Below are 23,296 nucleotides of genomic sequence, written 5' to 3' on the forward strand. Positions count from 1 at the left end.
AAGTGAGGGTTAAATGCTATAGCAAAAGAAACGGTACCAGTTTTAACTCCTCCAATTTGGAATTGTTGCTTGCAGTGGGTTTTATAAGTTTCTTCTTCTCTCCTATGAAAGGAAGCAAACAAGATCCATTACAATTATCAGACATGACTCAAGTTTTCTATAAAATCTGCTATTGGTTTTACATTATCCAGTATCACTAACTGACATATGTAGAAACTGTCATTTTTTATTTTAACTGATTCTCTGTGAGGAAGAAAATGGCTTACCGGACTATTACGACTGCTGTCAGAAATTAAGTTTCAATATAATTCAAATCAATAAAATCTACAGGGACAATTCTGGAAACAAAGAAAAAAAACACTTGTGCATGTATAAAATTTAAATCTCAGTTAAAGGATCAGCTAGAAGTTGTGTCACTTCTTGATCTGCCTTGAGAGAGTCAGATGCTAAATTAACCACACACACAGAGTTTACTTGTTGCTGATAAAGCCATGGGAATGCTGCTGAAAAATAAACAATTCATTTGTACTGCAAGTTTTCTGCTTAGCAATTCAGGTCATTCCTTGGACCTTTTTCTGTCCTGGCTCACAAAATATGTACCTGGAGTGATGACATTCTCAACAAGGAACTGATTAAGGGCAGCAGGCTGTGTAAACACATTTAAGATGTCTGGATCCATTGTATTTTTCACTCCTGGTAAACTGTTAAAAGATAAAGGGGAAAGGAAACACAAGTAAAGAATACATGAAAAGATCAAAGTGAGTGCTAGGAAGAAAACAAACTGAAGGGTTGTTTTTTTTAATTACTATTTTTATGACCTATGGATTACTTCTAAAAACAATCTGAAAATACCTTCATTTTTTCTGCTAATAATCAGACTACAGGGGGAAAAAAGCCCTTTAGTACTAAAACTTGCCTTAATTCCAACAGTTTCATTTGAATTAGATTAGTAAAATCCTATTTAAACCGAAAAGAAAAAGCTATCAGTTTTCTTGGTGTCAATACACATATGCTATAAAAATGAACAATACTTAAGAATTATTAAATCAAGAATGTGGTAGTTAAATTAGAGACAAGCTTATAAATATAAACAGTTTCCCCTACTAGACCATCTGGCATATTTGTGGAAAAAGAATGGCATACTTCTGGGTATACAACCCCAACTTCATGTTAGAAGCACAAGCTGTTGCATAGTGTCTCCAGGATTTGTACTTCATACATAGCCAACAAACCCCAAACTGTGGGTGAGGTTTTCCAAGATGGCTAGGAGTCGTTCAGAAGGACAGCAGAAGCCAGAGAATGGGGCTGTGGGAGCAGGGCAGAGGCCATATAACCCTCCAAAGAAGTCCCATCAAACAGAAGTTCACAAATAAGAGGTTGGCAAGATTATCTCCTACTTTTCTCAAAGCCTCAAATCCAACCACAGTGCAAGCAATGACAAGTCTGAATTTTTAACCACATGTATAAATTTTCATGCATAAGGCTGTGCCATGCTGCCTACACAGCACAAAAGTTAAAGCCAGGCTCTACAGGCATCTTACAGTGTAAGAAATGTTCACTTTTAACTGCTTGCTTTTGTAGTCTTCATGTTCATGTAAAGGTTATTTGTTCAAGCCTACAGGACTAAGAAAACTAGGATGCTTCAGCTTGGCAAAGTGTAAAAGTTAGGGACAGTAGTACCTGAGTGGTCTCTTTTAAAAACAGATGCAAAAACATAGGATGACTCCTCATTAAACCAAAGGTAAGTTAACTTCAGTGCAGAAGAAAGCAGAGTTATATACTGCAACTGTATGTATAAACAATGGCCTGCAGAGGTGAGAGGACTACAGACGGATTGTGTCTCTGAATCCTGGACTATCACGGCAGCATCTGCACTAGCACGGGCCAGAGGTCTCATCCCTCCTGATAGTCCTAATCTCCATGAAAACCAGAGCAGAGCAGACAGCAATATGAGCACCAGGAAAGCTTTTTACACTCCTCTGAACAATGCGTTCCCAGCTGCTGGTGGAAGTGGGGCTCCAAGGAAGATAGACTAACCAATAGTGCCACTAATCAATAGTGCCACCTCCTTGTGGAAGGGAAACACTCTCTGCTTGCTGAGGTTCAGTGCTGCAGGGCCACTGAAGGAGAGAGGAGGCAGGTTTAGTTCCTTTTTAAAAGAAAGCAAGGTGCCTCACGTGGCAGGGTCACACAGGAGAGGACTCCTACTGTCTACCTGAGACACCTAAATTAGGAGTTATGTCTCTCAAGGCTCCCTATGTAGTCAGTAGCTATGGACAGGCACCTTTAAAGAGCAATCCAGAGCATTTAAATGAGGGTCTTGCCCCAGCTTGCATTTTTCAGCTACTCCTTCATGCTGTTACCAAAAAGACAGTCTGAGCTGCTAAGGCAGGTGCTTGCAGTTAGATACAAGGACTACCCAGCCCTATAAGCACAGTGGAGCAAGAGAGTTTCTGCAATTGCTATTCACACTGCCCAGAGATGATCCCCAAAGTGGCATTCCTCTGATAGCTTTATACTCCAAAAAGCACAGTGCCACTCTGCAGGCTCAGTATTCATTAAAAGCTCCAGCCAAAGTGCATTATGAACATATTTTATCACAGATTTTGCCAAGTCGAAACTATTGGTAGAAAATGGCAATTAAATGCTTTTGCATATCAGTCTTGGAAAACAAACCGATATAAAACAAATACCCAGCAAACCATTAGGGAAGAAGGGTCACAAGAATCTTTCACTATAGTGGCTGCAAAACTGAATGCTGTGTCCAGAAACATGGTTGGTAATGTAAGATACTTAGGAGAAATTGAGTCATTTAGTGCCTGAGGAGCAACTGAACAATCTGAGACAAGACTGTCCAGATGGAATAAACTGGGAGGGAAAAAGTAATTAATACAGAGAAACTTAAGTCCAACTTACTTTTAAATTAGGTTTCTGACATCTGTTATGCCTTGGGAAGTCACACTGATAAGCCTTATGTAATAGTCCATGTAAACCACAGCTTATACCAACTCAGCTTTGCTGCAATACTTAGCTTGTGTCTCTCTTACACTTTCTTCGAATATTTACACATCAAAATAATGCATACTGCCTGCCACATCCTTGGTCTCTTTTGGCCAAGGAACCCAAACATCAGAAAGCTACTCTTTTAACATTTGGAAGCCTGTAAGAAAGGGTCTGAAATTGAGAATTTGCAACAACAAAAGCTAACGTACTCCACGGCCTCAGTCCTGTGTACCCTACTTGGTCAGAATGTTAAAATGGCCATACTGAGTGAGACAAAATATCTTACACCCAGACCCTTACAGCATCCAAAGTCAGATGCTTAGGGGAAAAACAAAAACAAAACACAAACAAAAAACAGAGCATACACAAGATACTTCCCTAAAACACTCTCATGAGCTTCAACAGCCTGCAGCTCGGCCTTCCTAAAGCAGCAGTGGGGTCCTAGTAGATGCTGCCAATAAAATTACTTCCCACGAACTTCCCAGCCAGCCCTTGAAGGTGTTTATCTCTCACCATTCAGCTGCAAGGAGTTGAAGAGTGTGGCTTCACCTGGCATGGGGAACCACCCGCTTCTGCTCGCTCTGAACCTGGGCTAGCTCCCCCTGAAGCTCCCCACTACACATGGTGAAAAGGAGACCCATTGATTCACCTTCTTCGCATCACTGTTACTGTACTACTACCCTACGCCCTCAACAGTCATCTCTTTCTAAAGCTGAGGAAGAAACACAGCCTAAGTCTTAGTCATCCTTTGCAGGGAAACCAGTCTGACCCATCGGTCATCCCAGGTGCCCTTTTTTGAACCCTCTCCAGTGCTACCACATGCTTTTTTTACTGCTGGGAAGGAGAACCATGCAGATTTAGGAAGGTGCCCTGTAATGTTCACTGTGCTATTCTGCACTCCTTTCCTCCTAATTCCTTATGTCATTTGCTGTTTTGATCACTGCTGAGCTGACACTTTAATGGAAGGCTCCATTATATCCCCAAGATCTTATTCCTAAATAGCAACACTCCGCTCTGAGCCCATCGTTTACCCGTGTAGAGCTTGTATTGTTACTTTCCCCCTCCTCACATTTATCCACACTGATTTCCAACAGCCATTTCAGGGCCTGAGAACTGCAGCTCCTTAGCATTTAATAGACTCATTACTTATTACTAATAATTAGTGTTCTCAAGCAGCCCCTCATGTGGCAAGGCTCATTGCTGTGAGGCTTGATCCAAGGCAGTAGCCTTTCAAAAGAAAACCTTCTCCAGAAAGAGCATGAAATGGAACATGACAGGGTTTGGACTCCTCCCTGAATTTAGCTGATTAATGAGAAATAGGAAGGGATGGGAGATTTGATTCTTAACCACAAGCCTCCATGTTTGCTGCAACTAACCTTTGCAGATCTTCACTTAAATTTGCTGTCCATGCCTGTTACTGATGTGCTATTTTCTCCAGCCTCCTGCATGAATTATTTACCACTACTTGGAGAAGTGATCATTGTAGGAGACAAATGCTTGAATATAGATTGTAGTGGCATTTCACAATGGAATTTTAAAATAAAATTCAGCTTTAATTATTCAAATGAAAGTATTATTTAATTATTTAATTATTTAATTGTTCAAATGAAATGGCTTAATTTGGTCCTTCATTGTCTTTTACTGAGACATCACAGGTACATATACTTGTCCATTTTAAAGTCAACGGGTGTTGTCTTTCTCCTGTGCCACTTGCTGAGGTACAAACACGTGAATTTTAGTTCAGCCAAGAACTAGGCTATCGCATAATGTTGCAATGCAACAATGACAGATAAAACAATTAATTCTCTAGGTGGGCCAGATCAATTCACTTCTCCTTGAGCCTTCACACAGTCCGGTTCCCAGATATCCCTTACATATGATATAAAGCATTAACAAGTGAACAGCAGTCTCTGACATCCAAACTGACCATAGAATATATGCAAGGCACTTACTGACGTTACCAAGTTGTTTCAACTGTTGAATTCCCTGTTTGAAAAACACAAAAGCCCTACTCCGCATTAGCACAAACACATTTCCTAGGAACAGTTTTCTAAGTAGATCAGACAAAGCAGGGAATAAAAAACAATTCTGAATGCCAATGATAATATTTCTGCCTTCAGAAAACCTGAATTAAAAAATAAGAGAAAAAAAGGAGAACATGCGTTGTCCACCCAGTTTAAAACTTACTTTTACTTCCTCATTCAGTACCAGACTTTTCAAGAGCCATTTTTGCTCACTAGCATCAGAAGAGACACTGTCTCAGCAAAAACAATCCGCATGAATGCAGGAAGTCTTACAGATGAAAAAAATAATCAAAACTGCACCCATAAGAGTCCCTTTCCCAAACTTACTATTCTCTCCTTCAGTAATTTTCCGGCAGCTCTTGGCAGATCTCACGGCAAGTGGGATGCAATTTACCAGGAGCTGAGGCTGCCCCCAAGGCTCGGCTCTGTGCTGAAGCTGCAGCTCCCGTGCAGGGCAGCACGAAGCACACAGACTGTGCGCGAGGGAAGTTGCACCACGCAGTACTGACTGCGCTCAAAAATGAAACCAGAGATGCATCCGGAACTTCATTGTCTGTGTGCTTGGTCCCTGCTGGAGACTGGAATAAACAGAAATACAAATGCAGGAAACATGCACCCCTGCAACTCCTGAGATGCCAAAAAATAATAGCAAGATACTGTCATTCTTCCACAGTACTGCACTGTTTACTAGTCCGCTTCTTGGGGGTGACTCACAGAGCAAGTTTTCTTCGCATTTAATAATAGAACAACCAACAGCAGATAAAATCATCATGCTACATTACAAATTTAACTCATGGTCCTTGGAGCACTTTCTAAGGCAGATCGTCATTTTTCTTTCTACCTGGCAGAGGGAACCAAGGCAGAAGGAAATGAACTCATTTGTCCTTGGACAGCTAGTTAGCCACACCAGGGTCCAAAATGCTCATCTGTTACAAGAGTTACCTCCGCTAGGCAGTGCTGATGCTCTGCGCTCCCTGTTTTATCACAGATTAAAGAGGGAAAGCTCCCCACAGCTATCACTTTCCCTGGACATCTCCTTCAGGTATCACTTACAGTTGTTAACTCTTTCGGAAAGAAAACAGTGATTCTGCAGTCCTCCATGAAATCCCAGAATGAGACAGTAGACAGCCAAACTAATTAAGCTAGTCTGGTTTAATGCTATTAAGGGACTGATTCCTGTGTTTAGCTCCACACCATAGATGAGAACTGATAGTTCTGCATGAGCTAAATGGGATAAAGGAAAGTGGGCTGAAAACAGATTTCCAGCTGCCATGAATTCCTAGTGACTGAGAATTTAATCCCAAATCTTTCATCTAAAGGTCAAAGTGAAAACTTAACTGTATTTTCTAAGCAGATAAGCACAACATTACAGCAAATCAGAAAAAACCTAGAGTACCTTCTTATTTATGCAGGACTGCCTGCCACAGCCTAGAAATGTAGAGAGCAAAACCAAAAAGAAGGTACAGTTGGAGATGCTGTTGCAACCTTTAGACAAATCCAGTTTCATACCAGCAGGCAGAGGAAATACGAAGAATTAAAAATTGGGAAATTGATCTCTAATTACTAGGTCTCTCAGTGCTTCAATTAGCAATTCATCTTGTTTCTTTCCTCATTCACAATACAATGTGACAACACTAAAAGAACAGCAGTCTCAAGCACACATGGTAGACAGGCACTTTTTTCCTCCGAAATGTCAGAAGTCCATGAAGTAGCCAGTCTTCTGTAGTACAACACTAGTAAATTCTGTACCAGAGCTGCATTTGGTTTCATGCCCATCTCCCCCCACAAAACTCTGTACGTTCCCAAAGCACACCTCGTATGCACACACCCCCATACACCTGGCCCTCATATAGAAATAACAACTGAAGAACAATTCAAGGAATCAGCAGTACTCCCACTAATAACAAGTTCTGATAGTGCATTTTCCTGTTCTCCCACATGGCCTTGCTTTATAAGGGAGCCACTGTTCCCATCGTACCAGAGCAAGAATACAGGCATTTCCTATGTCATGCCACTCTTGGTTGTGCTTCTGGTTTCGCAAGTGCTCTGCAGACACATACAGGACTTCAGCCTCTTTCCTGCGTGGCTGCAGAACTTGGCCCTGAGCCTTCTAAAGGTATTAGAGGGTGTAATTCATTTTTCTCCTGTGGAAGGGAGAAGGTGAACAACTTGATCATGTCCAGTGGCAGGGAAATACCAAAAAAAGACAGTTGATGAAACCTACATATGAGTCGGACACATTTGGTTTGCCTGCGCATCACCTGTACCAAAGCCAGAAACCTGAGAGCGCTGCTTTGCTAGGTCTACATGGATCACCATGTATCTAGGCCCCCCCTTGATGAAGAAGACAGCTGCAGCCCATCTTTCAAAAGTTCTTCCCACTGACTTGTCCATTCAGACAAAAAAAAAAAGATGTAGAAAATCAAGTGATCATCATTTATTTATTTGAATAAATAGTACAATTGTCATAAACCATGCACAACACTCCTACTGTGATCTCTAGCAAACATAGCATTGCATTGTAACTTGCTTACAGTACACAACTCTTGTCACAAAGCTGGATGTGTCCAACATACGACAAGTCCAGAATTTTATCTGAAAGGCTAGTTTTTAGTATGAAATCCAGAGTAAACACTGTTAAAAACAGTAAAAAAGATTCTTAAAAAATACTTTAATACTGAAAGCACAAGGGTTGGGGGAGGAGGTTTTAAACCTCTTTAAGGTTTAAACTGATCAAAGAAAATCTGCCATTGCTGCTTTTTCAGCCTGAGAAACAGGATGCAGCTGAATAATATCTGGGCTTCTTCTGTGGTAATACAGCTTACTGGAACTGAGTATGTCAAGCAGATACACCTAACAGGCAAAGCTGTATGGGCTTGAAAAGACAAACATTCATTAAGTACTCAGAAACATGGAAGTTTTAACACTGCAAAGCATTCAGCATTCCTGATGAACTCAACCAGATTCAGATCTACCCACTGGTACCTCGCGGAACATATCTAAAATTTCAGTAATGCAGAGTTCATGAATAACATTCTTACCATTCAGTTACCTTTTGAGAGTAAGTATCACGGCTATGTAACAAAGTCATGCCAAAAACAGGTGTTCAGAGATGGCTTTACCTTTATTGCTTTTCCTGTAAACTGGACTGCCTGGGATGAAGCTCCAGTTCAGTTAAATCCATTCCCCTCCCAGCCCAGTTAGCAATAAAGACAGCATCTAAGAGTGACCTGGTTTGACAGCAAGGAGCTAGGGAATGAACAATGCATTTTCCACGTGCAACATTTACCAATAGACTTAAAAACATAACACAACCCACAAGATGACACCTGCCCCCAGCCTGTCCAATGCATCAAGCCTGCAGTCTCAACTGACTGGAATATTAATGTAAGGAATGCTAGCAGGGACCCATGCCTCAGGTTGCAGAGGAGGGATTTGGGTTTCTGCATAATGACCAGAAACACCTAATTGAACAAAATACAGACTCTTAAAATGCGTTATGTTCACATCTGCTCACAGGCAATTAAATATCAGCTATAAATTTCCATCTCAGAAATAGCCATTCCTTCTCCCAAACCCAAACTGCTCTAATCAATCTCCTCTTGTTACTTTCTGTTTGCTTTTGATATTAATACTGCCAGTAATTTTAAAAGTAGACTCTCTGGAGGTCTTTGCCAACATCTCAGAGAATATAAATAGCACTGGCACTTCCACATCAGCTGAAGGGAGGTAGGTGGAATAAGAGCTCTTTAACAGACTTGTTTCCCACAAGTACTTTGCATTAAACAAAAAAGTTTGAGAGACCCTTTGGTTCAATCATTTCCCAGCCTCATGATACACCTATTTCACAGCACAAAAGTTAGACCAATCTCATTAACTAGCCAGCAGAGCTGACCCACCTGGCCTTAGTGCCTCTGCAAGTCTCCTCTGTAATAAATGCAAGCACCGTGGTAGAGTCTAAGGGCCTCATCTGAAATTCAAGTCCTGTTGTACTAGGCACTGTATAAACAGCAAGAGGTCAGCTTCCTCCTAAAGTACAAACAAGCAATGATTCCCACAGAGCCTCAGAGGAGCGATGGGCCTGAATTTTTTCAGGGAAAAAAAAAAAAGGGAAACTTCCTTTCACCTTTGGGTTGGTTCCTTTCACCTTTGCTTTGGCCTTCAGGCTGCTCAGGGAACTAGTCAGCAAGGTCCCCTGAGAAACTGCTTTTGAAGGCACTGGAGTCCACCAGTGCTGGTCGATCTTTAAGCACTGCCTCCTAAAAGCACAAGATCAGGCAATCCCAAAACATCGGAAGTCAGGCAGGCGGGGCAGAAGGCCGGCCTGGCTGACCAGTGACCTTCTACTGGAGCTTAGGCGAAAAAAGAAAGTGTACGGCTGCTGGAAGGAGGGTCAGGCGACGAGGAGGGAATACAAGGATGCTGTTGGTGTTTATAGGGAGAAAATTCATGTGGCCAAAGCCCAACTAGAGTTGAAGCTGGCCATGTCTCCATGTCTGTGGGAGACAATAAAAAAAGTTTTTTTAGATATGTGAACAGAAAAAGGAGAACCAAAGAAAACATAGGTCCGCTACTAGATGGGGAAGATCTCCTCACAGACAAAGACATAGGCAAAGCAGAGACATTTAACGCCTTCTTCGCCTCTGTCTTCAACCCTGATGATGGGCTTTGGGACCCAGGGTGCCCTGAGCTGGAGGACCATGACGGTGGGAATGACAAACGCCCAACCGACCCTGAACATGTGCAGGATTTGCTGCTCCACCTGGATCCATACAAGTCCATGGGTCCAGATGGGGTTCATTCCAGGGTGCTTAAAGAGCTGGCTGGCGTCATCACGGGACCTCTCTCAATTATTTTTCAATGATCTTGGGAAACTGGAGAGGTCCCAGTAGACTGGAAGCTGGCAAATGTTGTGCCAATTTTCAAGAAGGGTAAGAAAGAAGACCCTAGCAATTACAGGCCTGTCAGTCTCACGTCAGTGCCTGGTAAAATTATGGAGAGGATGATCCTTGAAGTTATTGAAGTGCACCTGGGGGACAATGCAGTCATTGGTCCCAGCCAACATGGGTTCATGAGGGGTAGGTCCTGCCTAACAAATTTGATTTCCTTTTATGATAAGATCACCCATCTAATCAATCAAAGGAAACCAGCTGATGTGATCTTTTTGGACTTCAGCAAAGCTTTTGACACGGTTTCCCATACGATCCTACTGGACAAAATGTCCAGCATACAGCTAAACAAAAACATCATCCTATGGGTAAGCAATTGGCTGGCGGGCAGGGCTCAAAGGGTTGTGGTAAATGGGGCCACATCTGGCTGGCGGATGGTCACTAGTGGGGTCCCTCAAGGCTCCATTTTAGGGCCAGTCCTCTTCAATGTTTTTATAAATGATTTGGATGTAGGGCTAGAAGGAGTTTTGAGCAAATTTGCCAACAACACCAAAATTGTGCTGAGGAGTTGTGGACTCGGATGAGGGTGGAAAGGCCTTGCAGAGAGATCTGGACAGACTGGAGAGCTGGGCGATCACCAACCGCATGAAGTTTAACAAGAGCAAGTGCCAGGTCCTGCACCTGGGACAGGGCAACCCTGGCTACATGTACAGTCTGGGCGACCAGATGCTGGAGAGCAGCCCCGCAGAGAGGGATCTGGGGGTTGTGGTTGACAGCAAGTTGAATATGAGCCAGCAGTGTGCCCTGGCAGCCAGGAGGGCCAACCGCATCCTGGGGTGCATCAAGCACGGCATTGCTAGTCGGTCGAGGGAAGGGATTGTCCTGCTCTACTCTGCACTGGTGCGGCCTCACCTCGAGTACTGTGTGCAGTTCTGGGCACCACAGTACAAAAAGTACATAAAAAAAGGAAGAGTGTCCAGAGGAGGGCAACAAAGATGGTGGAGGGCCTAGAGGGGAAGACATATGAGGAGCAGCTGAGATCACTGGGCCTGTTCAGCCTGGAGAAGAGGAGGCTGAGGGGGGACCTCATCGCAGTCTACAACTTTCTTGCGAGGGGGAGTGGTGACCTATTCTCCGTTATCACCAGTGATAGGACTCGCGGGAACGGTGTTAAGCTGAGGCAGGGGAAGTTTAGGCAGGACATCAGGAAGAGGTTCTTCACCGAGAGGGTGGTCGCACACTGGAACAGGCTCCCCAGGGAAGTAGTCACTGCACCAAGCCTGTCTGAATTTAAGAAGCGTTTGGACTGTGCACTTAGTCACATGGTCTAAACTTTTGGGTAGACCTGTGTGGTGCCAGGAGTTGGACTTGATGATCCTTATGGGTCCCTTCCAACTGGGGATATTCTATGATTCTATGATTCTATGATCTGCTTCCTCTTTGGGGCACTCTGCCTCATGTTTCACACAAAATCATGGCTGCCCATAAAAGAAAAGTTGCTGCTGTGATTCTAATCATAGAATCTATGATTCTATGATGCATAAAGGCAGGAGTCAAATCCTTCCCCTAGACACTCAAAGGAAAGGAATGCTATTATATACATATTCCACAAATAATTTACTCTGGAAATTACAATTCCATTTCCTTGGCACAGCTCTTCTCCAAAATCTACTCAGACAGCTCATGTGCCAGCACAGCCTCCTTGCACACACAGCTGTAACGAGTACACCACCAGCCAGGAACAGCTCTGCAGATGAAACCTGTTAAGTACTATGAGGTAACTTGAGTCTACCAGATAAAACTAGCAATCCTTTTGTTTTTAAAAGGCATTCCCACTAAATCTGTAACAGCTTAGAGACTAGAGTGCTAGGCCAGAGTGTAGCAGTGTTTCTTGGGATGACACAGGGCAACTTAATGAAATTAGTTTAAAGCACAACTGAACATCACCAAAGAGCTTCAAATTTGAAGCACTAACCAGTGGCTTGCACTGTGTATACCTCATCTAGCATAACCCAGTGCAATCCTCAAGTAAAGGCAATCTCTTATTTATACAGGAATTGGTTTTCACTCTTTAGGAAAGAAAATACATAAAAACTGTTTATAAATTCGTGATCACAAAAATTGTACAGCTGCCAGTAACTTCAAGAGGAATCTGACCCGTCATCTTAGCTATACAAAATGAAGAGCCAGTCTTTAAACTGCCAAGCTCATTATTCTCCATGTACATTTCAGAAAGGGCTAGGGGCAAAATGCATTAATCCAACCTGGGCATATCTGACAAGCTCCTGACTGACTGACCTGACAGAAGCTGCATGCTTAAAGGATGGCAGTGGTTCTATCAACCAAATTTCTCCTAGAATGGAGAAGAAATAAAAATAGACATGAAAAGATTAGATGGTTATCCCATTGCAAGACTTATTCTGTGTAAACACTGAATGGAAATAACACTGGTTATTATGAGGTGAACACAAAAACTGAAGCTTTTGCCATGTAGCTTCAGATAGTGCCTGTAATTCCCCTTGACCCCACCCACCCAACAGAACATACAAAACCTTATTTAAAAGAAAAGGCTCAGCTTCTAAATAAATTTCAATGCTGATTTTCTATCGCTAATGCTTAAGCCTGGAAAATCTCCAAATGGTAATGGTAACCAAGAAGTTTGCTAAAGAAAGGTTATTATAAAATCAGAGTCTACAGACAGACATCAGTAAGTTCTCATGTTGTCCCTGCTTATTTAAGTAGTTAGTGGTATATTTCTTTTATCAAAAAAACATTTGTTGATCATAACAAATCAGACCCAACAGTATCTTCTGGTAAAAGTGTGAAATATCTACACATTTTCAAGTGACCTAGAGAGTACATGTGCATTATTTTTAGTGGGATTGCCATACAAACAGCTATAGAGAGACCACATCAACTGTAGAAAGAATGCATGAAGTATAGCATAAGGCACAAAGGGAGGGTGCAGAGGGTACTTTTATTGTATTTTTTGCCTAAGGAGGCTGGTATGATGAAGACCTCAGCAGATTCCAGGATCATTCCACATTCTTGTATTTTGTGAACAGATTGTATAGAACTCTGAGGGTAGACTTCAGATCCAAATTGACAACATCTGTGGAAGAAAAGGAGAAATTCTTAATTTGCTTTTTGTTCTCCACCATTTACCCTCAAAGGAACAAAAGTCCTCACATCTCTGAGCCTGTAGGAACAGCTACAAAAATGTTTTGATCTCCCTAAGCCAAGCTTTTTACATGTTATGCATGATGCACTTCAAAACACCCTCATGATATTACAGTCACAGCTAACTTCTCTGGGAAATGAAAAAGAAAGATAATTCCCTTCCTCATCTAATACTGGTTACAGAGAAGGCCTGCTTCTGCCTGAAACCTGGGATAAAGCCTCTGGGAAATGCTACCTTCTGGCAACATCATTGGTAGAGTATCTTCTGAGTTTTCGCCAATGACTTTGCTGGCCAGAGAAGAAGCAAAGTAGCCACACACATCATAGTAGATCCTGAATCTCATACACCCACAACTCTGCAGGGATACACTACACAAACAAAGCTTAAATTCTCTCTACAGACCAGAAGCTTTCTGTTATCTAATGTCTTTTCTTACTATGCTAGGCCAGAGAACAATTCTGGAACAGTTCTCAAGTAAAGTTTTTCTGCTAGCACCACCTATCCTATTACTCTAAAAAATGCCAGGAAATGCCACAAACATGTAATCCAGGGACATCGGGGTAGGGGTGGGCATAGCACAAAGAAGGCTGAAGAGGTGAAAAGAAAGTTGGGTGAAATACATAAAAAAAGGAAGCAGAAGAAGAAGAGAAGATACACAGGAAAAAATATCTATGGAACAGTCACACATGGAACGAGGAAGACAGCAAACAGTAAAGTTTAAACTGTTGGAGAGTGTCCAGAGGAGGGCAACAAAGATGGTGAAGGGCCTAGAGGGGAAGACATATGAGGAGCAGCTGAGATCACTGGGTCTGTTCAGCCTGGAGAAGAGGAGGCTGAGGAGGGACCTCATCGCAGTCTACAACTTCCTCGCAAGGGGGAGTGGAGAGGCAGGTGACCTATTCTCCGTTATCACCAGTGATAGGACTCGCGGGAACGGTGTTAAGCTGAGGCAGGGGAAGTTTAGGCAGGACATCAGGAAGAGGTTCTTCACCGAGAGACTGGTTGCACACTGGAACAGGCTCCCCAGGGAAGTAGTCACTGCACCAAGCCTGTCTGAATTTAAGAAGCGATTGGACTGTGCACTTAGTCACATGGTCTAAACTTTTGGGTAGACCTGTGCAGTGCCAGGAGTTGGACTTGATGATCCTTATGGGTCCCTTCCAACTCGGGATATTCTATGATTCTATGATTCTAACGACTAAGTGCAATTAATGCGAGGCCCAGGGGAAACACCTACTGCCTGTTTTGAAGAATCAATGCCGGGACCTCCCCACCCTTCCCCCCCACTCCATACTGGATAACAGTCTATAACCTCCACACTTCCATCTCGTATTTTCAGTAACCTCTCAAACTTTTTCCACGCATTGTTTCACCTAACTTATTTATGATTTTGTATTTTGCATTTGCAAAAGAATCTTCTGCTGTCCTAAAGAAATGTAAGATCCTAACTGCTGTGAAGTAATACATCCTGAAAAAAAGAGAGATCTTACCTGGATATATGAAATATGTTTCTAAGTTTTCCAGGTGTCACAGAAAGCTGCTTACTACCATAGCATTCCCAGTGAGACATGAGCCAGAATCAATCATTGCTTCCTCTGCATCAAAACCCAGTTCCCTCTGAATGGATTTAAAATGTATACATAAATTTAACCATTCCCAAATGAGAAACAACATCTTGCAACAGCCATGCACTTATAAAGCTGGCAAATCAAGGCAAGTATCTGCAGTCACTGCCCCTGGGATTGTTTAAGGAAAGGCTGGATGTGGTACTTAGGAACATGGTTTATTGGGTGATAGTGGTGGTAGGGGAACAGCTCAGCCAGATGATCTTGGATGCCTTTTCCAGCCTTAATGGTTCTATGATTCTAAGGGACATCTATCAGCAGATTTGACCAGGGATGCTGGCAGCCTCTTTTGTTTGCAAAACAATTAAATGAAACATTCCTGGCACTACAAAAAATGCAAAAAAAAAAAAAAAAAAACACCAAAAACAAATAAGGCCCCAATAGTCAGGCTTAAGTGAGAATGTAGTGGTCAGAGATTTTTAGGGAATCTGCCCCCCTCCTTCTAATTGTTTTTCTTCTCCCCATGCCACACATCTTCAGTCTTCCACTGAAAGGGTGGGTCTTTTCCCTCAGCCACTGTTAACCCCCATCTCAGCTGCCATGGCATGAAGAGGTGTGATCAAGCCTGGTGGGGTTCAGTTCTTGCCTCTGGCTGACATCCAGCTTCAGAGGCAGGAACTGCCTATGATATAAACCAAGATTAAGGTGCTAATGGTGAGAAATAGAAATCTAGAGGGTAGAACAGAAACATAGCTAGAAGCACAGAAACCAGGGCACATGCTAAAATGTGCTGGGATTAAGTGGCAGCAAAGAGCTGCTGCAAAAGCTAAGGGTTCGGCTGGGGCACAAGCAGGAGCTGGAAGGGGGCCCAGACCAGTGACACTGTGCTGGGCAGACACTGTCCGTCCACCCTCACAATGCTGCAGGAGGCATATACAGCTGACTCCTACTAATCTCCAGCAGTCATGTACTACATGACTGTACTATCAAGATCCTGATCCTACAGAGGATTTGATAAAAGTACAGTGACAAGCAGAGCCCAATACGTTATTGTCTCGCCCAGTGGAGGAGCTCTTCAAGAACAGTCAGTTTTACAGGAAATTCCAGCCACACACACAAGCATACTCACTAACAGCTGTGAACCACTGCTAATCAGAAGGGGTACACAGACAGATGAGAAAGGAATACACACAAATCCTGCAGCAGCAAAAAAGGAATGTTCATTGACCTAATTTGGCTCTGACTTCTATTAGTAATTAAATTTTCAGTCAGAAAAACACTTAAACATATTCTGCTGCCTACTGAATCTACACACCTTGTCTGGAGCAAACAAGAAGTCTGCTATGGTACAATACCAGTCATGATAGGGTAAGGATATAAGACAGACTTACAAGAAGGTAATTTCCTCTGTAGAACAACTGATGAAAATATAATCCAAAAAAAAAGGGGGGGGGGGGCTAGCTTTCAATTAGACAAGTTATCTTCTAGGTTTTTAACAAAATCTTTCTCCGGAGACAGGCTTATCTAGCTTACCTGGTTTCATTTTGTCATCTTTTTAACCCTTCCACTCAAAAACCTTACTTTCCCAATCCTGCATTCATATTTTTCCACTTTCCCTGTCTTTCTCACACAGCTATTGACTCAACTCCAAGTTAGTGTCTTGCTTCACTGAATTCTTTTTCAGGAGCACTTTTCATCCCCAAATTTAAAAGAACAGCACTCTGACAGGATACGTATTCACTTAATATTGTTTCTTGTCTTTTTTTAACCACTATGACCAGCTCCACTATTTGTTCATCTATTTGCTATCACCAATTTGTCTTATTTTAAGTCAGACTGAACATTTCTTGGGGTCTCCTCATTTTTCACTTTGTTCTATAGAAGCCTCTAATTCATATAATAGTTTGTAACTCTAGGAATAAAAATTATCAGTCAGAAAGTTTTAGTTCCTCTTTTTATCCCTAGCATAAGCAACAGTTTGAGAATCAGAGCAACAATTATGACAATTAGACCATGAAAAACTCCCTGCTTGGACTGTGATCGAGAATACCAGGTAAATGTATAATATAGCACTGAACAGTTTCTGAATCATTCACTAAAACTAGATGTGCACACCTCAGTAAACCTATTCCAGACAAGAAACAGAGGTAAATATATACCCCAGACGCAGACAATGAATCCTTTGGAAAACTGTCAAGGTGCACATTTACAGCTCCACCTTTTAATACTGCCCTGTTATCTTGAATGAAGTTGCACTTGAAATGCACCTGCTATTATGTATTTATATATGGTTTAAAGCCACGTGTCACAACCATACCTTCAGGACGAGCTTTTGGTTTTTTGAGTCCTCCATCTTGCATCAGCTCAAAAGCAAAGGAAACATTGTGGACCTGAAAAAGGAAAACTGTTTAGAACCCTGATGTTATACAGGCATTATAAAACCTTTTATGAAATTTAAAAAAATGCTTTGTTCTCTCTACACTGGAATATGAAATGACAATTCCATTTAAATCAATAAAAGACATCTACATGTTTGTGCATGACTGAAAGTACTTTTGAGGGACTAAGAAATTAAAGCTTGTATCATTATAGGGCAAATATTGATTTTTTGATACACAGGAAGTAATTTCAAATTTCCAAGTGTAAAAAAATACCAAAAAAAAAAGCCCAGTAAGCCTTGATCTCAGTCTCTACAGCACAGGCCTGAGAGCTCCCAGTAACAACTGGAACAGAGCTGCATTTTGCAGAGATCTTTCTGCTTATACCCAAAGCTCAGCATTTCCAACTACAAAGCAATAGATCTGTTGCAGTCCTGGCAACAAGCAATGTTAACAGAAGTGACACAACTGAACAGAGGTGACAAAATACACATGGGTGTGTCAGAAATAAGGACATTAAACTAAGTATTTTCAATTAATATTACTCTTTTCTGCATTATCAGCTGTATACTAAGCAACGTAAACATCACATCATCAGGGAGCGAGGCATCTTAGTACTTTAGCTTCCTCTGCTTGAAAAGAGATAAAATTCAAATCAGATTTCTCAAATGAAGGTAAGTGAAATGGTTCGTGGTAACAGTTGCTAGGCAGACTGTGCAGTGAACTTGCAAAGCAATCTAGGCACAACTGTGCAGAAAAGGAGACAGCTCCCTGAGCAAGCCTCCAAGGACCACACATGAACATAAAGTCAAAGAAAAGAAAACAGACAAAAAGGAAAAATGAAAAAAAGAGGTGAGACTAAAAGAAAATATTAATGAGGAGGAAACTGTATAGCTTAGAGAGATCTGCACAGAAGCTTTCTGAGTCATGCTTAATGAAATTTAAGCAAGGTAATTTGGATTATGAATTCTGTGCAGTTTTGTCTCTGCAAATGACAGTTCTGGAAATACATAGCAAGAGGAAGAGATTTAATTAAAGCTACTCATCTTGGAAATCAGGGACTTTAGCATACAAAGCTCCCTGCAACAAGGAAGGAAGGCCCCCTTCACTGGCACTTATTGCTCAGGACTTTATTAATCTCTTTTTACCTGCTTCAGTTTCCCCTCATTCACTGGGACAAAAACAATCATTCTCCAGATGAAGATATTTTTTCCCTTCCCAAAACACAGTGCCTAAACTCTTACTTTGATTTACAAATTCCCTTTCCTCAAGGCAAAGTCTCCACACAAAACCACATTACTTCAGGAATACTGGATAATTATTACGAATCTAAACTATTAACAACAAAATCTTGACTGAACCAGTACTGGCTATGACTCAGCATCCTGCATTTCTAAAAGGCAGAAAACTCAAGCTATTGGGATAAAAAAGCAAGAGAAAGCTATAAAGGCGAGCTTGTTTAGAAGATAATAGACAAACGTTCCCACTGCTCTGTCAAGTTCATGTACAGTATACAACATTCTAAATGAACTAATCCCCATCCTGTCCACAATCTTAACACCTAATGAAGCTCTCTTGCCAGAGTCTGCCTTCAGGGAACCTCTTTAAGCTCCCAAATAGCAACTAGTCACCTACCGAGGAAGTCAACAAATGCTATATAACCCATAGAATCAGCAGGCTCAACGCATTAGGCTAGGTTTGTAACAGCTCTCATTTGGCACACCTCAATTTCCTCCTGCAACGCTGAGATGATCCACATAGGCAAAGCTGGGTTATTGTACCAATAGTAAATCCTGTCCCTCAGGGAGCATTACTGGCACTGAGGGGCACACTGAAGTTGTACAAAATACCCACCATTGTAAGCAGCCCTTACCATACAAAGCCTTTTCAATCTTCTCACTTTTTGCAATGCTTCCATTCCTGACCTAACCACCTCCTGGCTCCAGTTCAGCCAACACTAGACTTATATCATCCTCACTACAGAACCTAGCCGAATAAAAAGCAGGGGGCCAAAGCGTTGCTCCAGCACAACCAGGCTCAGACTATTCCAATATCAGGTACTGAATATACCCAGATATGTGTGCATGTCCAGGAACAACTGCAGAAAGAGGCAAACTTTTGCATATGATAATAAAGCACACATGCTGTGTTAAGACTCTCATCACTAATGCTAGGAATGACACAGGACAGTGCAATGAGTGCATGGCTAAAAGCAAGACACTTATTTTGTCCCCTTCCATTTCTAATACCCTGATTAAGACTAAGACCATCTAAGACTTCAAATAACCCATTCTTTTTCCACAAAGCTCATTATGTCTAAGGTACTGTTAGACAGAAAGTCATTCACTCCTGACCAAAGAGAAGTAAACAACAACAACAACAACAAAAAGACAAGCTAGTACATTCTGTCAAAAATTTAAGTCAGCAATGTTGGCAATGACCCTGCCAGGAACTGGACACAAAAACATGTCTGTGTTCACAGACTGACTTCAGACAGGCAACGTTTTGCATGCTCCCTCCCTGGCAGGATTAGGGCCTCCTTCTTGGCTTTACATCAGCTACAAAACACATGGGCACTTGACATACAATTTCTAATCCCAGTTCAACCAAAGATCATGGCCCATGTACCACTTCTTCTACTACCACATATCAAGCCTATCAAGTACATATCAACCAATGATATTCAGTTTCTAGGAACATTAAATAAACTATAGAAAAAGAACCATTGAGTGTTAGGCAACTGATACTAATGAGATCAGGGGTTAGTTTTTAGGGCTGGCACTTTGTGACCTTAGGAAGAAGCTCTATCTTTACATCAATCCCAGTGTACAAAATGCAGATGAAGTGGAGCTTCACAACTCTCATCTTTTGTCTTTCTTCCCTATTTATGTGGTAAACACTAGGCAATGCCAGGCATCATCTCTGCTGTCTAGCACAATAAAGCATCCCTGAGCACAGAAAGACTTCAGACAGTACTGCAATTTAATAAATCACTTTGATTATGAAAAGTACTATACAGTAAAAAGCACTTATTACTGATTTATTCCTTTTGGATGTTCATGAGTCTTGTGTGGCATATGATGTTTTCTTGCTTAACTATGGGGAATTTACCCATTTATTTCACAAGCAACTTTTTGTAGTATTAACTATCAAGTGTCACAGCCAGTGCACCTTTGCTACAGCTCCTGAAGAGAAGAGTGTATCTACTGGGCACAAAGAGAAAGCACACAATGATTGGAAAATATCATGTGGTAATAAAGCAAAAGGAATACAACCTGGAATTTCTACCCACCTTTTGATCAAAACTTTCAGGCGTTAAGTAGAAGTTGTGAAGTGGAACAAAATAGTCTTCAAGAAGACCCATGAGCAAAACCAAATAAACGCCATCTGCAAACTAAATAGAAATACTAGTGACATTTCTAGGTGGAAGCATCTGTTTTCAAATAAGCATTCATAAACATGCAGAACAATGAATACTTGGACCAAATTATGCACATTGATTTCTAGCACTGTTGTTTGCTAGCACAGAGGCGTAAGACAGTTCAGAAGTCACTGACTGCTCCTTTCAGGCATAGCAAGAAACTGACAGCAAGTGTAACAAGCATTTAGGGCTTTGTTTTGTCTGCTTCCTGGATTCACCAATACCCTTGCAATCATCAGTGCAGCTGAGGAAGCTGAATCAGACTTGTTTTAGGAGCCTGTTGCTATAGCTGCTTTCTTATCAGTTCTTAAACAACAATAACAAAACAGGATACAAGGCTTTCTCCCTACATATGGTAGCATTATTTCCTCTACCCTCAGTTCCTGAATAAAACAAGCCCACTAGCTATAACGCTAACCCATTCAAGAGCATGTGCCAACAAATATTTTAATTACTTATACATAGCAAATAACTCCAGGCAGTAGAAATTAGAAGCAATTCACCTGGGAGTTATTTACAATTTGCACTTCGTAGGGGTGTTGAGTATTCAATCTGAAGAGGCATAGACCAAAACAAAAATGTTCTGTACCTCCAGCCAGTTCTCCATTTATTAGGTTACTGAATACTCTGGGGTGAGGTAAAAGTACATATACCTGTTCTTGCTTTTGCTCACTTTTTTAAAAAGTTCATTTTAAAAATGAGCTTTTGCTCATTTTATTTTTTTGAGGAATCTTGCCAACTTCACTGCAGTATTTAACAAAGTTTTTTTCAATAAAAAAAAAAGACTTCCGGGGAAACCCTGTCCCATATTATATATTTCCAGTCCTACTACTACAGTACATGACAGTTTCAATCACAATCTCCCTTCTCAAATTGTGAGTGTTGAGGATTCTGTACACTGCCCTTAATCTGAACTTGAAATTAAATCTCCCCTGTCACAGGTAAAAAGCTTAACTTCACAAAATAAATTGTTTCAAGTCAAAATAGAATGTTCACAGTTTCTGTAAATACTAAATACCACACTAAATACTCTCAGCAATACTGTTCAGTATCCCTACCAGACAGGAAGACTATTTACTGGCTGGAGGAGGGGACTGATGCTATGTATTCAAACAGAATTCTCACTTGTGATCCTGATATGGTGTATGTGACATTCTCTAACCTTTTCAAAAGTAAATTGCTGGGTACTTCCAAGGCATTAAGCAATAATTTCTTGTGACAAATCAGATCCAGTCACCCATTTATTTCAGCAAAGCTATAAAATAGCAGTGGATGACTGGTACTAAACCAAGTCAGACTCAAAATCAATTACCAATACTCCAGGAATAATTCTCTAGATGCTACTTTTTTTTTTTCTTTTTTTTTTCCAGGACAATAAGGTAACCTTCTCTCCACAGCTCACTGAACTCTGGAAGGAATATTTGTTTCTGTTTGTAAAACTCAGCCAAAGAATCAGTCTGAAAATTGCATAATTTGACCTGCAAAGTGAGAACTAAGCCCACTGACACTTCACTGAAGAACTAAACCCGCTTCACACTTGCTTAAGGTTTCTAAGCATATTCCATGCCTGGTTATGTGCTAGAGGGAGGGAACTCCTACAGAGCTGACTGTGGTGGTACACATTTACCTCAGCTAGCTTTAAATAAACTAACTTGGATACCAATGGCAGTCAAGCCACGGCAGTACATGAGCTCAGTTGCTAATCCACAGTGCTGAGAAGCAAGCAGAGTTCACATGCTCACAAGACAGCAGGATAAAGAGGAGGACACGAAGGCCTTTGCTGCAACATCAAAATTGCTTCCAGTCCCTCTTTGATGCGATCAAGGCTAGCACTGGTATTTCTATGATGAACTGCACAATCCAGTGCTGACTCCTCCTGAGAGCCCCAGGCAGCCAGCTATTTAAGAGCTCACACTGGTTCATTATGAACCCCCACTGCTAGAAAGACAAACCCACCATCCACCCATAACTACAGCAACTGCTTTACAGCACACCACTTTGATCCAGGAGACAAGCTGCCCAGAGACCCAGCCATATTCTACGGTCATTAATACAGACATAATGAATATCCAAGAATTTTACCTTACAATGCAAATTAACAACAGTATGAAGCATATGTAAACATGAGTAAGGGAAGCAAACATCAGTCAATGTCATTACTACTTAAAAGACAGAGCCCTGATCCTATAAATTAACATGCCTAAAGATAAATAATTCTATAACACAGTTTTATGGGGAGAGGACCTACATTTGTAATTTACACAGTTATATCACAAACAAAAAGACCAAGCCTCCTACCTGGGTTTCTAACTCAGTTACTTCCAAATTCAGTTTATTCAAGTGTTTGTTCACAAAGGTGATCAGAGACTACAAAAAGAGAACACCAGAAACAGCGATGTTAGAAATTACAGACGATGCTTATGTGAAAGGGTTAACATACTCTTATAAGGCATTTTTAAGCTTAATAAATATGACTGTGTGCTATTTGCTTTGGCATAAATAAGTACTTAAAACTGAAAACAGCATAGTAGTAATTTTTCTTGCAACATAAGCCAGAAGCCACCAGGTGGTGCTACTACATACTTATAACTTTTTATTTTTATAGCACAGAAAGCATACTTCTGTCTTGTGGGGAAAAAAACTTGATGACATTGGTTCTTTTGCAAGTTCTTTGTGAAGATGCAGCCAGCAGTAGGTGCAGTTACTGTCCACACTGCTCTGTTCAGGTTGTTGTTGAAGATCCACTGCCTGGAAGCAAGGCATCAGCAGCACTGAGCTAAGACTCCCAACAGAAGATACCAACAGCGCACAGTTCTGCACTCACTTCTCTTCTTG

The 23,296-nt window shown here is 41.4% G+C and overlaps 2 protein-coding genes across 6 annotated transcripts in view; both read right to left on the minus strand.

Moving 5' to 3' along the window:
* Positions 1-12,742, minus strand: part of PARVG (parvin gamma) — a 30,733-nt gene extending 17,991 nt beyond the window's left edge. For 2 of the 3 annotated variants that reach the window (XM_080601076.1, XM_080601073.1), the window contains exons 1-3: positions 5,355-12,742; positions 601-701; positions 38-102 (exon numbers count right to left, since the gene is read on the minus strand). In XM_080601076.1, coding sequence (XP_080457202.1) covers positions 38-102; positions 601-679 — 144 coding nt within the window. In that variant the 5' untranslated portion in view covers positions 680-701; positions 5,355-12,742. The other variant, XM_080601074.1, reaches the window with a different exon arrangement.
* A 136-nt stretch (positions 12,743-12,878) lies between these two features.
* PARVB (parvin beta) overlaps positions 12,879-23,296 on the minus strand; it is an 81,988-nt gene continuing 71,570 nt past the window's right edge. For 2 of the 3 annotated variants that reach the window (XM_080601054.1, XM_080601053.1), the window contains exons 10-13: positions 22,760-22,828; positions 20,333-20,434; positions 16,980-17,052; positions 12,879-13,028 (exon numbers count right to left, since the gene is read on the minus strand). In XM_080601054.1, the coding sequence (XP_080457180.1) occupies positions 12,952-13,028; positions 16,980-17,052; positions 20,333-20,434; positions 22,760-22,828 (321 nt within the window). In that variant the 3' untranslated portion in view covers positions 12,879-12,951. Of the gene's footprint in view, positions 13,029-14,587; positions 14,715-16,979; positions 17,053-20,332; positions 20,435-22,759; positions 22,829-23,296 lie in introns of all 3 variants that reach the window. The other variant, XR_013953989.1, reaches the window with a different exon arrangement.

Source organism: Anser brachyrhynchus (assembly GCF_964034855.1).
Source record: "Anser brachyrhynchus genome assembly, chromosome: 1".
Lineage (NCBI taxonomy): Eukaryota > Metazoa > Chordata > Aves > Anseriformes > Anatidae > Anser > Anser brachyrhynchus.